Source organism: Drosophila pseudoobscura, chromosome X (assembly GCF_009870125.1).
Source record: "Drosophila pseudoobscura strain MV-25-SWS-2005 chromosome X, UCI_Dpse_MV25, whole genome shotgun sequence".
NCBI lineage: Eukaryota > Metazoa > Arthropoda > Insecta > Diptera > Drosophilidae > Drosophila > Drosophila pseudoobscura.
In genome coordinates, this window is record NC_046683.1 from 20,191,631 (window position 1) to 20,207,005 (window position 15,375).

Here is a 15,375-nt window from a genome sequence, read left to right on the forward strand (position 1 = left end):
AGGCCTCAATATGGGAATCACTAGGAACTATTCCGTTTTGATTAACTTTATACCCCAGGAAATCGATGTTTCGATTGACAAACCTACACTTTTTTAAATTTATCTCTAAATTTTGCTCGCTAAACCGAATGCATAGTCTTTTTAATATATCCATGTGTTCTTCAACTGTTTTAGTCGCTACTAATATATCATCCATGTACACTACAATGCTTTTGTTCCTAATAAAGTCTCTCAAGAGCTCCGAAATAAATCTTTGAAAAATAGCTGATCCATTTTTTAACCCAAAGGGCATTCTCAAGTACTCATACTGTCCTTGCGGTGTCACAAACGATGTATACGGAACTGATTTTTCTTCTACGCCTATTTGATGATACCCGCTTTTCAAATCTATAATGGAAAAACAGCACTTGTTTTCTAAAAACTCAAGACAGTCCTCAATAAGGGGCAATGGGAAATTATCTTTAACAATTCGTTTGTTCAGACCACGGTAATCGACACACATTCGAAGTTCTCCTGATTTTTTTTTTACTAGGACCAACGGGGAAGCATAAGGAGACTCACTATGACGGATTACTTTCTTTTCTAACAGATCATCTACTATTTCAGCTACTTTCTCTCTCTCATGGTAGGATAAACGACGCGGAGTACAATGAAATGGTGTTGTTTCTGTTACACGAATCTGCATCTGATACTTTGGTGGTGCTTTAAAGTCAAATTCTTTGTGTAAATAGTATGTCTTAATAACTTCCCTACACTTTTCTGCAATAGTGGGGCCAAATTCGAAACCTACGTTAATATGTTCCTCTTCATCAATCTCTACCGACGCACAAAAGTTACTGAATTCGTCGCCTTGATTCATATTCTCGATGACCATTTTGTCATTCCTTGAGTTTTCTTGTGTCTGATTTTTAAATGGATTACAACGTTTGATTAGCTCGCTTCTTTCTGATTGATTACCGTCTAACTTATCATATAGTCTTATGTTAATATTATTTTTACTTTCGGTGAATAAAGACGCGCAGGTTAAACTAATAGCTTTTTGCTTTAGCGAACTTAATGGTGTGTGTTGCTTCGCATTGATATTTTTCTTATGAACTAATTTTACTTCAATAACTTTAAGGGCATCGCGTCCCAACAATACCGGCAAAGGCAGCATGTTATCATCTACGATGTTTAATAAAACGATATATTTCTTTGTGCAAAATTCAATATGGCACTTAAATTTTCCCCATATGGGAATTGGTTGTCCTCCTAGTCCATAGTATTTCCTAACTTCATTATAGGCTTCAACTATAGCCGACTTCGGTATCAAAGACTTATGAATAAAACTTACAGGGCTACCTGTATCAAATAGACTAAAAATACTGACGCCTCTTTGTTCACCAAACGGAAGTCATAAAGTGATTGACTGGACAGCCGCTAACTCGTCGTTGTTTTTTTTCTCCTGGTCGCTCCTCATCTTGAACTGCAGCTACCCTAGTGGCCATCTTTCGTTTCGGGCACTGCGAATATAGGTGGCTGGTACTCCAACAGTTAAAACATGCTCCATCCGGTCTCTTTGGCTGACTGCATTCCTTCATAACGTGCCCAAATTGCCGACAGTTGTAGCAACGCATTGCGCCACCACCTTGCTGCTGCCCAACTGCCATACTCACATTTAGTTTTCCCTTTGTCATACCTTCGCTACGAATTGCTACGACGCCAGGAGCTCTTCTGACCTTATCATAGGTGACCATCTTGTCACGCAACTCGTTGAGTGTGGTGCAGTATAGCATGGATGCTGCCATGCCCGTCTTGTCCTGCAGTCCCTCTACGATGAATTTGACCACATCGCTCGTGGCCATGTCTGCTTGCGACGCTATGCTGCACATTGCGACGAAATATTGCAATGCGCTTTCATTATTTGCAATTTTCCGTGCCTCCAGTCGCTTTCCAATGTCCCACGCTGTCACTTTCTGCTCAAAGACGTTGAGCAATTCTGCTCGCATCAATTGCCAAGTCAAAGGCGCCACATGGTCGATGTACGCCTTTGCCGATCCGCCTAGCAGCCGCTTCGCTAATATCCAGCATTTTGACTCGGATACACCATGGAAATTCATAATGTCCTCAAAGTTACTTATCCAACTGGTTACAGCCTGGTCGTCATCTCCAGAAAATGGACGCATCAACGCCTCAATGTGTGTCAAGTCGATGCAATCTCTCGGCGTTTCCAACTCCATAGCCTCTTTCTCTGTTTTCAATATGCTTAATTTGAGATCAGCTAAGCGCTTGCGAGAAACGTACAATGGTTCCAACTGCTGCAAACGGCGCGATTCCTCTTCGTATTCATCAGATCGCATGGTCAATTTCGAACAAGCGTTGTCTTGTCGCGGCATGAATGCTTCTCGAGCCTTCTGCACATTTTCACCATATTCTTCTGGCGCCGCTTTTACTGCGTGCTGTGCACTACGGTTGTCTCTCTCTATCTCGCGCTCAACCGGGACTGCAAAAATGTCTGCCTGCATAGTCTCGTCTGCGCTTGGCGCCGTATTTCCTAGCTCATGCGTGTCTTCCATGATTTTTTTCACTGCTGTACGTAATTGGTGTATGTTGGCATCTTGATCAAAATATACGTTTTGCCTACGCAATATGTCGCTAAGTTCACTTTTGGTTTTCGCTCTTATGTCCGCATAGTTCATCGCAGAGTTTTATTTATTTTTTTTTTTTTTTTTGGGCAAACCCCACACCTGATATGTAAACTTTTAATAGCACGGTTTTATTATATGTTCTTCTGTCTTCATTGTCGTATATCAATTGATTTGTGTTGGCATATCGATACTTGTCGAGGACAAGTATCGATATATCGGGTACATTGGTATTTCTTATAATACTATCGATGAGTAACTAATATTCAAATCTTATAAACTAATATTCATATCTTACAATATCTTGATATTTTTGTAATGAGGAACCATTAGGAATGAGGAAACATTAAGTATAAGTGGTATATTAAATTCCATAAACATATTTTTGTTAAAAACCAAGGACTCTTTTGGCTTTATTCGAAATAGCGAATTAAAACTAAAACATAAATTAGGTACAAGAATACTGCCCAAGTCATTAAAATGAATACATTTTAGAGATAACAAACCTACAACATTTTTAGGATCGCCTTTAAAGTTGAGCTTGCATGGAGTCAAGTAAATATTATAGCAGGACTTTTCAATGCCGGACCTTTTAAACTTCTTGTAAAAATGAGATTTAATATTCCGTAAGTTTATTTACCGCAGAGTGAAGCAAATGGGTCCAGAAAGATTTCTCAATGGGGCAACTAAAGGAACATAAGCAGAAAAGTGGAAAAAAGATAACTTCTCTTCTCGGCAGCTTGCCACCACACTGAAGAAACTTCTTATAGCAGAGTTGGTTTCACCACCGAGGAGTGTCCATCTTGTCCGCGTCAAAAAACTCAGCTACACATCTTCCCCTCAATCACGTATCTCCCTGAGTTCGATAATGCAACAAGGGTTTGATGGACACACTTCCGTAATAAGTATCGTTGATGCCGGGGCTTGACGGCGGAATGAAGGAAGGATGAGCTCCGTAGCTCGTCGAGTGGTGCGGGGCTGTCGTATGCGATTTAGCAGGATGTTACCAACAGTCGATTTTCTTTACTTTATATCAACAATAGCCAGGTCATAGCCAGTGCTCTAATGAGACATGAGGTAAGAATAGATTCCCTTTCGTACGAGTACGGCGCTTCTATTCCTGCTAACCGATGGTGGGTAGAAGATGTTATAATCAGAGAAATTTAGAGAGATTCATGGGTGGCTGGCTCAACCGCGCCCAACGTGTTGACTGCCCCCATCAGGTCGCTGTCCACCTCCTCCTCTGAGACCTCGCCTGCTTGCTGATCTGGAGGATCACATGCTGGCCCACCTCGTTGAGTAATGGGCTACGACTCTGCAGCACCTGTCAGTCTGCCATCGGCATCCGAGCTCTGCCTTTGTAGCAGCTTGGCTTTGGGATAGACGGGATCAGCTCCCTGTGTATTACCTCCAGACTGGTCCCTACCCACTAAGCTAGTCGGTGCTTCATCGGAGTAAGAATGTTCAAATATGAATATGAATAGAATTTGCCACATCCTGTCTTTTAGTGCCGGAAAGGTCCTTGAGTGTTCTTTTCTCTTGCGTGCAGCGTGAATGTAAAGAAATTATGTTGCATTGTATATTAATTAATAATCTCTTGAAGATTTTGCCATTGCTTTGCAGCTCTGGCTTCGTTGGATATCTGGTTCTCAGCTATTTGTGGTTGGGTGCCTAGATGGTTGGAGCGGCCGGGAGTGCGTGTAACATGCGAAAGCAATATTCGATGCTGTTTTTCTGGTTGTTGGCTCCATCCTCCATCCTGTTGGCTTTTGTTGCTGCAGACCTTTTGTTCGATTTGGCGCTAGTGGTGGCCTCCCCGCTGCGTCTCTGTGTCGAGAAACTTTCATGGCTGCCTACCCACGCCCCTTGTATTCCCTTTCTGAGGGAGCTAAGGCATTGGCCAGAGGCTTCCGGAAAAAATATGTATAGTGTATAATTTGTCGACTGGCAACTGTCATATTATCCGTTCTATAATATATTTCTGGGCCAGCAAGTGGCACCGAGCTGATGATATCTGGCAAGAATATGTAGATCGGATCACTATCTCTTTGATAGCTGGCACTAAAACAAGCCGTGCTCAAATGTCTCATCGAGCAGTTATTTATCAAGGAGCTGCGGCTAAAAGGGTATGTAAAGCCGCGACCTCCGCCCCTTTTTCCTTGTATCTTTCTTTGGCTGCTGCTGTTTTTGTTGGCATCCTACGGCCTCTCTCCATTTTTGTGCATGAGGGTTAACAATGTGATTTACATTTAATTAAAATCGTATTTACACAAACAAACACGGAACTGCGATGCCGGAGTCTATGCCGATGCCGAATCCGATGCCGCCTCTGTGTCTTCACCTCAGTGCTCTGCCGCATCATTAGGCTCTGGAAGATGGCGATGGAAAATGGAATATTCAGCTTGGTCCTGGAGCAGGTGTTTCCCTGCCATTCGTATGTCAACTTGATGTCGACGTTGACAGGACGACACGGCAATAATAGGTTGGTGCCATCGTTCGCTGATGGAAGCTATAAATAAAAGTCCTCCACCTCGGGCAAGCAAAATGGCAAACACCTCACAAAATGTCGCCAAATGCGATTGACTTGTGCCTAACTTTTTTTAATGTGGAATCACGGCAATGCGAATTAGTTAAACGACCCTTAGACTTTCGCGAGTTGGTTGGTGGGAAACATCCATTTGCGTAGCCGAATCAAACATATTCTGATGGGTAACAGATTCCCTATTAATGAGTATCGTCTGCCGGCTTAAGGGTTATCTAAAGGGTTCTCTAAAAGATGCAAAACGACTGCAGAACTTGTTTTTAATGGAGTCAAGGGGTTCTCAAAATGATCTACAGCGTATCTCAGCTTATGCTGATTAACAATCGTCCAGTAATTTGAATTGTAGGAAGACCTTGGTAAATTACGACCTCACCACAGTGGACTCGTATCTTTTAAAGAGACCCTTAGTCGGGTTGCATGCAACACACACGGACACATGCGTAGGATTGCCAACCAAACGATTCGTATGGGGCACACTCTCCTGCTCTGTAGGTCATTCTTTTCATGCGAAAGCCAGGAAAGACCACTATCTCGCTCTCTCTCTCTCTCTCTCCCTCGCTTTTTCTCTTTGTCGGTCACCAGTTTGCTCTTCTTTTGACTTGATGACCAAGTTAAGCAAACACACACATCACAAACATGAGCCGGCTACGGCTACGACAGTGGGAACTGTTTGATGCAGCGGTGTCCAATTTGCATGGCTATTGTGTACAAACTGCTCCTCCTGCCCAGAGCCAGATGGTATCCTCTCCGACTCCTTCTCTGCCTCCTCCTCCTCCTCCTCCTCGCCTCCTTCTCCGCCTCCTCCTCTGACCGCACCGTGCCGGGCCGAATGGGCGGAGGAGTGGATGGGGTCTATGGTGCACATTTCCGGCATTTATAAATGTTAATTTCGTGTGTCAACTTTGAAATAATTTCAGTTCACGGAAACGAGACTATTCAAGTGTGACTGCCTGTGTCTGTGGGCCGTGGGCGTGACCAAAAGCCCAAAAAACGTATATTTATCTTTCACGTTAGTGCACGTGAGTGTACCAAAATTCCTTTTTTGGCTTGATTATGGCTCATTGTATTGAAATCTGTATGAAACAGTGAAGAGTGAGGCCAGCCATCACGATTCTATGAATAAGTCTTTGAAGTGGACTTCTACCTAATTATTAAATCCCTTATCGTACATTTTCGGAGCCGCCAAAGTCAGAAGAGGTGGCCGCGATTGCCATTGCCACGCAATAAATCAAGATATTGGGTAAATATTTGGTATTTTTTGTTCAAGATTTTCGATAAATCCGTCATATCATTCAAATTAAATAACAGTCCCGTATCTACTCAGCTGTAAAGCAGAAAGGCCGCCTCTACATGGAAATATGTTAATTTTAGGGCACGTTTTCCTTCTCTAAAGGGTATATGAAGTCGATTAAGTAAGCTCTTTTTCTTCTTCCTCTTTGCCCAGCTCCCCAGCTGCCTTTTCTCTACTCTTATTTGGGTTGTGCTGAATGGTCCTTGTGTGAGTCGGAGGAGGAGTACTTCTTGTAAAACAATGACAAGGACAAATTTGTGCGACTGGCGAACAACGAGGAGAGCTGTGTGAGGCCTGGGGGTGGGGTCAGTTGCCCGATGTGTCAATACAAATATAAATCAATGTTCACTCCAGAGCCAAGGCCCAGACCCGTAAAAGGTGACATGCCTAAGTAGCTGTTCGTCTGGCTGTTCGTTCTGGGTCCGGGCAATCAATTTTAACAAGCCGAAACTGTCCCGTCCGTCCGTCCCCTCTGTCGATGCATTCAACATGTTCAACAGCAGAAGACCGAGTCCCACAGTGGCATCTCCCTAATTGGTTGCATTACTTTTTGGGATACATTTTGATTTTGATTCTGACTAATCAAGTTGTCAGTTATGGGTGCTAAAAAAGGCCTAATCAATTGATATTTAAGGACTTGGTCCCAGTTCAAGGGATAGTTACTTGGGGGAGTATTCTTTACCCATTCTGAAAGGTTCCATGAAATGAAAAACTTTCTAGAATTTCATTTAATTTGCAGTCCCCAGAGCATCCAGCCCCTCCCCATCTCTTTCAATGCCTTCCTGCAGCGTGGTCCGCTCCTGAACGTGACAGCTAACGTGTGTTACCAGCGGTAATTAAAGCAACAGAAAAAGAAGATAGACAGAGAGGCAAACTTGGAGAGAGGAGAGAGCGAAACAGAGTGCAGGTCGCGCGAAAAAGTTTTCAGACGTACGGTTTTTTCGCTTTTTCTACGCCCTCCCAGTCCATCTACTATGTTTTTGATTCCCCAGAAGTTGTTCAATTTAATATAGCATGGAAAACAGGAAAAACAAAAAGGCGCACAGAAAGAGAGAGAAGGAAAAGAAAACACAACTGCAGCTGGAAAACTTACGCTGTTCCCCATCACTGCAGTTAATGGCAGTACGGATAACAGAAAAGCTTTAAGGCGAGATTCTTTCAATGACTGAGAGATCCAGCAAAAAACATATAGAGTTTCATCTGACAAGGCAGCTCTAGGAGAAGCTTTTAGATTGATTGGGGAAGACAAACAGTTTAGGCTTTTCACGTGGAGAAAAGATAAGGGAACATCACTTATCAAAGATCTTGTAACACATGAGAACAGAAGTCGTTTAATTGATAAGGACACACAAGTTCGCACAAAATATATCAAAGGGGCGGAATTTTGTATACCCAGGCAGATAGATGGATCCTCTATCATCTGGCCTAGGTCCCTTCTAGCCTTATTACTGTCTTTATAGTACATACATATGTTCTGTGACAAGCCTTCATACAAATTTCTCTTGTACGATCGCGAATTATATCCGTGCTATGAGTTTTTAACTTGAAGTAACTAATAGCCAGATAAACCCTCAACAGGGACTTGGGCGATATATATACATAATTAATATAATATACTTAATCAGAATCCATATTCTTTAGAACATCTGCTTCAATGCAAAGTTGCATTGACGATTATACCCAACATGTCTTGTCTCTCTTGTCGCCACCAAGAGACCAATATTTATACACGGCAAACCACGATCAGCACTAAAGCAATACCTTTGAAAAAAAAATCAAATATGTGCACTATTTTTATTAATTTTTTTTTTACATTTTCAAATTTGTCCTCGTTTCACGCACTAAGGTGGGAGAGGGAGATTCGGAAATTGAATTTCATCATCGACCTTGGGACAGTCGGTCTCGCAGGGAGGGCCAAGAGGCTCGTAGTTCCCAACGAAGAAGTTCACCTCAATGTTCTCGAGGTGTTTCTGACGGGCGGCGCGCTGTGTGACCAAAACGGGGCGCCTGGTTGTGGCTAACACACTTTTGGTGTCGCTGGTTGCCAACGGCCTGGAAAATTTGTTGCAGTTACAACGCGCCTTGTCGTTTTGAGGGACCTTTGTATCAGTAAGAGTATTACAACGGCCTTGTTGCTGCTCTTTTTCTTCGATTAGCATTTGCTTTACAACTTCCGATCCAAGTCGAGACCATCCTACCTTCAGTGGACTATCCAGGTTATCGGCAATACTTTGCGCATTGGCCTTGGGAAGGACTTTTGTGCGGATATTAGTACGGACCTTTTGCTGCTGGACGACCACCTTGTCGGGAGTGGGCTGCTTCTGCTCTTCGCCTTGTGGAGGGGATGGGGATGGGGATGGTGGGCTCTGCTTTAAAACTTCTGATCCGAGTCGGGTCCATCCCACAGTCACTGGAGTGCGGGCAACGACACCATTACACTTTTCTCCGACGCTTTCTGCCTTTTCGTCCAATCCAGATTTGCGATCCTCTCCTAGGGCAGCGCTGATCGTGGACGCCCCCTTGGTACTCACGGCTCCTCCAATCCAGTAACCTTTTGGTCCATTGTATTTTCTTTGCCAGCCTTGTTTCGTCTTCAGATCGATGAAAGTTTCATTTTTACCTTTTTGCTTTAATGTGTTGGCAGCCTGTTTTGGTTTTTCAGTTGTCATCCTTTTGCCGTTCGGCCGTGCCGATTTGGCCTCTTTTTCGTCACGAAGCAACTGAAAGCGGTTACTTCTTTGTGAATCCATTTTCTTACAATACTAATCCCAAAATATATCAGCTAAATCAAAATTTTAAAATTTTAAACTCTATTTCTGTTCTTTGACAACACTGGATGTAGATTGATAAAGCCTGGCAACTCTGCTTCATCAAAATGAGTCCAAACAATGAATTTATCAAAATATGAAATAGGCTTCTTTCTGAAAAGAAAAAAAACAAAAACCATCTCAAACTAAAAAACTTTCCAACTAGTTTGTTTAGCTCTGAATTCTGAGCCTATCACTGGTAAAGAGTCGGTATCGAAAATGTAAGTAATGTTATGTGCTTTTAAGGTTTTGAATTTCTTATTACGGGAAAGCCCAGAATACCGGAGTAGGATGAAATTTTTCTCAGTTTTATGGAAAACAACGTTGATAGTGCTGGGGGCCGAACTAGTGGCAATAGAGTGGCAGTTTTAGCGAGCTGTAAAGAGCTTACGGAGGAGCAGCTAAGTGCCTCTGGGCCGACATGCAGGTCGGAAGAAGAATGGCGTTCAGTAAGTGATACCATACCCACAAAATCCAGCTCAAAGAGGTCGTAGACGGCGTGGCAGGAGCCAAAGCGTTTGCACTTGATGAGGATGTTTCCTTGGGACAAGCAGCATGCTGTCGTTGTCGAGGATGCTGCTGAAGACGGTAATTATATGCGATTTAAACTTTAATACGACCTATTTGAAGACGTTGATTTCAAAAAACGCAGCGAAAGATGAGAATAAAAATAAAAAAACGTGGAGTCATGAATTGAAAACATGTCTGACGTGCATAAACGCATCCTGCGCTCTACCATTTTTCTTGTCATTTCCTGCGTCTAAGATTATCTATAGATAGTTAAATAATTATTTGCATGTCTCTTTAATACTGTTTTGTAATTTAAAATGTTCACAATTGCAACCGAGGCTGTCATTCAAGCAATCCAATTGGGAAGGCAAAGGTTAGCTTAAGCTACAAAGTTGTGAGACCCGATTGATAACATACTCCAGTTAAATGGAAAAGCGCAAGCCCAAATTTGATCACATAAAGTTAAATAAATAAATAAAAACCTAACCGTACGAAACGAGTGGGAACATTGGGAGCCAACTTTTATATATCGGGTACACAGTCAGTATAAGTTATGCACTCGTGAGCGTATGATTTATATGACTAATAAAATATATATATTACGAGTATGCGTAATTATAATTACGTCAGCCCCTGAATTGGCATCGAAGCCAATGAGTGCCGCATGATTTTTCCCTCTTTTGTTATCGCCGTTAGTAAAATGGACGAATTGATTTGTGCGTTAGTTTGGGTACGGGGAAATCTTACCGTGATCTCTCTCAATTTTGCTCGCACTTGTCATGAGATATGGGGAACAAAATAAAGAGGTAAAGAAGATCCAGAGAGCTTTGTTATGTTCTAGTGTTTATTCTTACACTTCCTTACCCACATCCACAGAGCTTAAATATTCCTAAGCTCTTCGTGTACCGGGTATAAAATAATTAATGAGATCCCGATGAGGTCTGTCAATAGTAGATGCCAGCCAAGAAAGTGAAATAGCTTCGATTAGATATGAGTGTTTACTGCGTATTCAATTGAAAAGTAAATTAAGAGTTCACTGAGTTCATTAAGAGTTTTAGAGACACGGTTGCTACGTGAAAATATTTAAAACCCGTGACAACTTTTGTTAAAAAGTCGGAAAAATATTTGTAATAAATATATATAAATATATTATCAAAAATATTAGCCCACGCACCGTTCCCTTTATAGACCAATAAACATTTTTTCATCGCGCAATAAATATGGTTCTCAATCGTTAAGTAAACGTTTTGTGTTCCATAAAATAATTTAGGATTACCTTCAGAGGGGATTCCAGTCTGAAATAATGAAAAGGTAACCGAATTTGTTCTGATGGGAATTCCGTATTCAACTCATTTCTAGTTTTAAGGATATAATTTAAAATGTACATATACACTTGCTCGCATATCTCTGCGTACACTTAGAAAATGAATACATTTTCATGTTTAGTTGCGGATAACTTCTAATATAAGGCACTTTGGGCAACGATTTTTTTTTATAATATTCTTTGCTTATTTCTAAAGCACATTTCAAGGTTCCCAGCTTCTGGAAAAGGGTTATTTTTTCAGATGAGAGCAAGGGCATAAAAGACAAGAAAATTTTTTGGAGTAAAAGTGGAACAGCCATGGACAAAGAACATTTACTACCGACTGTAAAACATGGAAGTGGTGGTGTAATGGTGTGGGGTTGTATGGAGGCCAATGGTGTTGGAAATCTCATTTTTATAGAATCCACAATGGACCACAAAGCCTATATTCAAATTCTGAAAGAAATCCTTCAGCAGAGTGTCCAAAAATTACAGCTTGAAGACGACTTTTGCTGCCAACAGGACAATGATCCGACGCATACTGCCCACAATGTTAAGCTCTGTTTGCTTTACAATGTACAAAATGAGCTTCGATCGCCTCCTTAGTCCCCAGACCTGTATCCCATAGAACATCTATGGGATTTACTCGATCGCAGGACTCGTAAGCACACCATAAGCTCTAAAAACATGTTGAAGGAAGTTATCCTGGAGGAATGGGGCAAAATAGCTTCCGAGGACACCAGGAATTTGGTTGACTCAATGCCTAGACGTCTGGCAGATGTTTTAAAACGATAGGGAGATCCCACAAAATATTAACAACTTAGAATTTTAGTCGTGTACGCAGAATTGTTGGAGTGTACGCAGACTTTTGAGGTGTCAAATTTGTCTTATGTTTTTTTTAATGATTTTTTTTCCCTATTTAGTTAGATTTATTGAATAAAAATCAAATGTAGATAGGTTTAGAAATAAGCAAAGAATATTATAAAAAAAAATCGTTGCCCAAAGTGCCTTATATTAGAAGTTATCCGCAACTAAACATGAAAATGTATTCATTTTCTAAGTGTACGCAGAGATATGCGAGCAAGTGTATGTGGCTTTAATGTTTCTTCATTAGGTTGGCTTTGGCTTTCTTTAATACCGTGCGGCAAGAAAAATAGTTCCAGAGTTTTCAATTGCTGGAGAATACACCACATCCCTATTTCTAACGACCACCTTCTAGTCATGGATATTCCCAAAACCTTCCTGCGATCTTTTGAGACTCCATTCAAAATGGGAATGTGTGTTTCGACGCTCTGATCCAATGTCCGATGGCAATGTTTTGAATTCGTAGCCATCACGTAGGTTCAAGGAATGGAATTTATATTTTAAATAAAGTAAGCTTGGTTTTAAGGATATTTAAGGTCCCAAAAATTGTGTTTGCGTCTTCAGTAACCAGGCCCGTTAAGACTTTTAATGGTATTTCCTTTGCTCAATGGAACGAAGTAGGGGGCTTGTCGGCTAAGAAGGCCTATAAGTATATGGCGGAAACGTATCATATGGATGCTTACGCAAGGCTCGATTGAGTGAGAGAACCAAGTTCAGAGGAGCCGATTTCTCCGAATTGGATCGGGTCCGAAGGCTTGGGAACGAAAGTAAGGCAGGGGCAGATCCCGATGTAGAGTGAAAAGCTCCGAATTACACGAATTACAACCGCCCAACTAGCTGATTGAGTCACCTACGGGCCCAAGCCACGTTCAGCAGCTGGCCGCAGCATACGGCACCCCATCCTCAGCAGATGGAAGCAGGCCACAACAGTGCCGGCCCCATCAGCAAACATCAGCCAGCCTACTCGTATATGTACATACATACATAAGTATGTGGTTTAGTCGCCTTCAGCGAATTACTTAGTTTTTTCTCAAGGGAGGGGAATATAGACCGAGAAAGGGTGTGCAGAAAGCAACAGCGTAGCGATAGCTGTAGACCCTCTCATTCCCTCTTCCATTTCTCTCCTTCATTCCCTCTTCCCTTCACTGGACCCACGATCTGGGAAGGAAAGCGAAAGAGCGAGACAGGCAATCGCCTGTGCGCCGGTGCGGACGATCGTGGTGGCTTCGAGAGCATGTTAGTAGTCTCATAGAGCTATTCGTTTTTTTGCCCGTTTCAGCCGACGTTGAAGCGATTCTACGTTGAAGGGGAACGAAGCGCAGAGCGCATGTTACTGCCACTTACAGTTGCATTGAATTCACTCTCTCGCCCGCTCTTAATCCGGCCTATACTATGTATCGTCTCCCTCCAATCTCGCTCACACCTTCTTCTACCAATACCTCCGCAGAGCTATTCAGCACCTTGAACCTGAACATTATACGCGCCTACATTTCCATGTTCAATTTATAGATTACAGATTTTAGTTTTACCATTGTTGGGGGGGGGGGGGTCAGTAAAGTTAAGTTTTTTTATGTTAAATAAATTTGTAATGTTGTAATGTTTTTAAGGCCTTGCATTGCGTAACGTTACTGTCTAGCTAGTCAGAGTGGCTTAAGGGATCATCGAAAGTGGGAGATGGATACGATGATCATGGTTGGGAGCTGCGAGTATTTGCGGCACTGTGACCTTGTCCGTTTCTGTTCTTTCTATCACCCGCTTTGAGTGTATGGGTGTCCTATGTTTTGAAGATAGTGTCCAATAGAACGGGATTAATAAATGTATTTTTAATATTTGCGAGCATGGTATCTGAGCAATGCCCAATATATGTATGTATACCCATCCCTACTCTACCGAAGCCGGAGACACGTGTCGGAGACACTTTCGGGTCGGCTACAACCCCATCAGCGCGTTCTGTAAAGGAGACATACTTCAACGATTTGAAGGCCAGATAGGTCGACTCCGAGTCGCATGTTTTTACTCAATGAGGATAAAGAACTTGTCCTTTACCATACCTGATAGGGTGCGGAAATAGCGTACTACTATCACAATAGTCTTTCGGTTTGCATCATCAGTGGCTTCATGGACAATCAACGAGTAGTATGAACTTCTTAAAGAGCTTACAGTACGTTCAATAAATATTGTGCCAAATTCCCGAGTTATTTGGGCTGCCTTGGATCGACCACATTTAATGTCACACCCTAAGTAAACGAAAAGTTTTGCATGACGACAAACCCTCTTTAGCATGCTTACTAATATCATCTTTGATATGATTTTCCGAATCATTACTTCTAAATACATATGTATAACAATATCATCTTACGCGTAAAGGCCAGGAAAACTTATAAATAAAATTTGCGGCTCGCCTTGGCGCAACAAAAAATATTCAAATAATATTATGCAGCCACATAAAAAGGAGGGGAACGTTTTAAGTTGCTGCTGCGACCGCGAATTTACATTTAAATCCGATACTCAGTCAGTATGGCTCTTTCGCCAGAGGGTGCATACAAAGCACGATGAGGAGTGTGTGAAGTAGTGAGAGAGAATGAAAAAGCGTAGCCACTACAATTTACTTTCTTCTTTCTGGCTATATTAATTAACCCTTCTAATCTAAATTCGGCAATGATGCTGTAGATGCCACAGATTTTCGTTCTTTCAGGGGGCGGAAGACGGCGTGCTACAATCTTGATTTGGTGTGATTGCACAGGAGTCTGTACACGAAAGTTGGTTGCTCTTATAGTTTCCGAACATTAGGCGACAGACAGACATATCGTTATATCGACTCGGCAATTGATGCTGATCAAAAATATATATGTACATATGTACTTTATGGTGTAGGAAGCGCGTAGGAAACTAGTGTAATCAATGGAAAACAAACATTCGCCCGAATGTATTATATTTAGAAATTTACAGAAATACAATTTTCTGTGGGAGGATCGAGCATTGGGCAGACTGAGAGGCTGTACCTCGTCTGGAAAAGCTTCCTTACAAGCTCTCCAATTTACTCTCAAAATACCGCAATTATAAATCATATGATATCAATTCTTGAGAAAGACCTCGATATCTATGGAAGGATATGGAATTTTCTTTCAAAATACGCGTGAGATACAATTTAATTAATTTTATTTATTTTAATTTTATTTGTGTATGTGTACGTGTTTCTTTTGATTGAAAGAGATTCTGCAGCATCTTCGGTTCCATAAAATATTTACAAAGTAGCTTAAACTAATCATGTTGATATTTGTCCAAAATACTATAGGATGATTGCGAAAGATGTGGGCTCTTTGCGCTTAAATTGTTCATATTGTCATTATTTCTCTGTTTGGGGCATATTGTCGTTTCGTCAGTGTGTATGCATTATTGTTTCTATGTATCTGTGTGCCTAATTGCCCTGTAGA

General features: G+C 41.7%; 1 protein-coding gene across 1 annotated transcript; it reads right to left on the bottom strand.

Annotated features, from left to right (window-relative positions):
* Positions 1 to 8,247: 8,247 nt before the first annotated feature.
* Positions 8,248 to 10,811, bottom strand: LOC6901917 (uncharacterized). The gene is made up of 2 exons (XM_002133415.3): positions 10,639 to 10,811; positions 8,248 to 9,378 (listed from the first exon to the last, which is right to left on the bottom strand). Exon 2 carries the CDS (start codon positions 9,205 to 9,207, stop codon positions 8,299 to 8,301), a length of 909 nt encoding a protein of 302 aa, XP_002133451.2. The 5' UTR covers positions 9,208 to 9,378; positions 10,639 to 10,811; the 3' UTR covers positions 8,248 to 8,298.
* Positions 10,812 to 15,375: the final 4,564 nt, after the last annotated feature.

Coding starts and splice junctions, on each gene's coding strand:
- LOC6901917 (XM_002133415.3), bottom strand. CDS start 9,207: ATGGATTCACAAAGAAGTAACCGCTTTCAGTTGCTTCGTGACGAAAAA.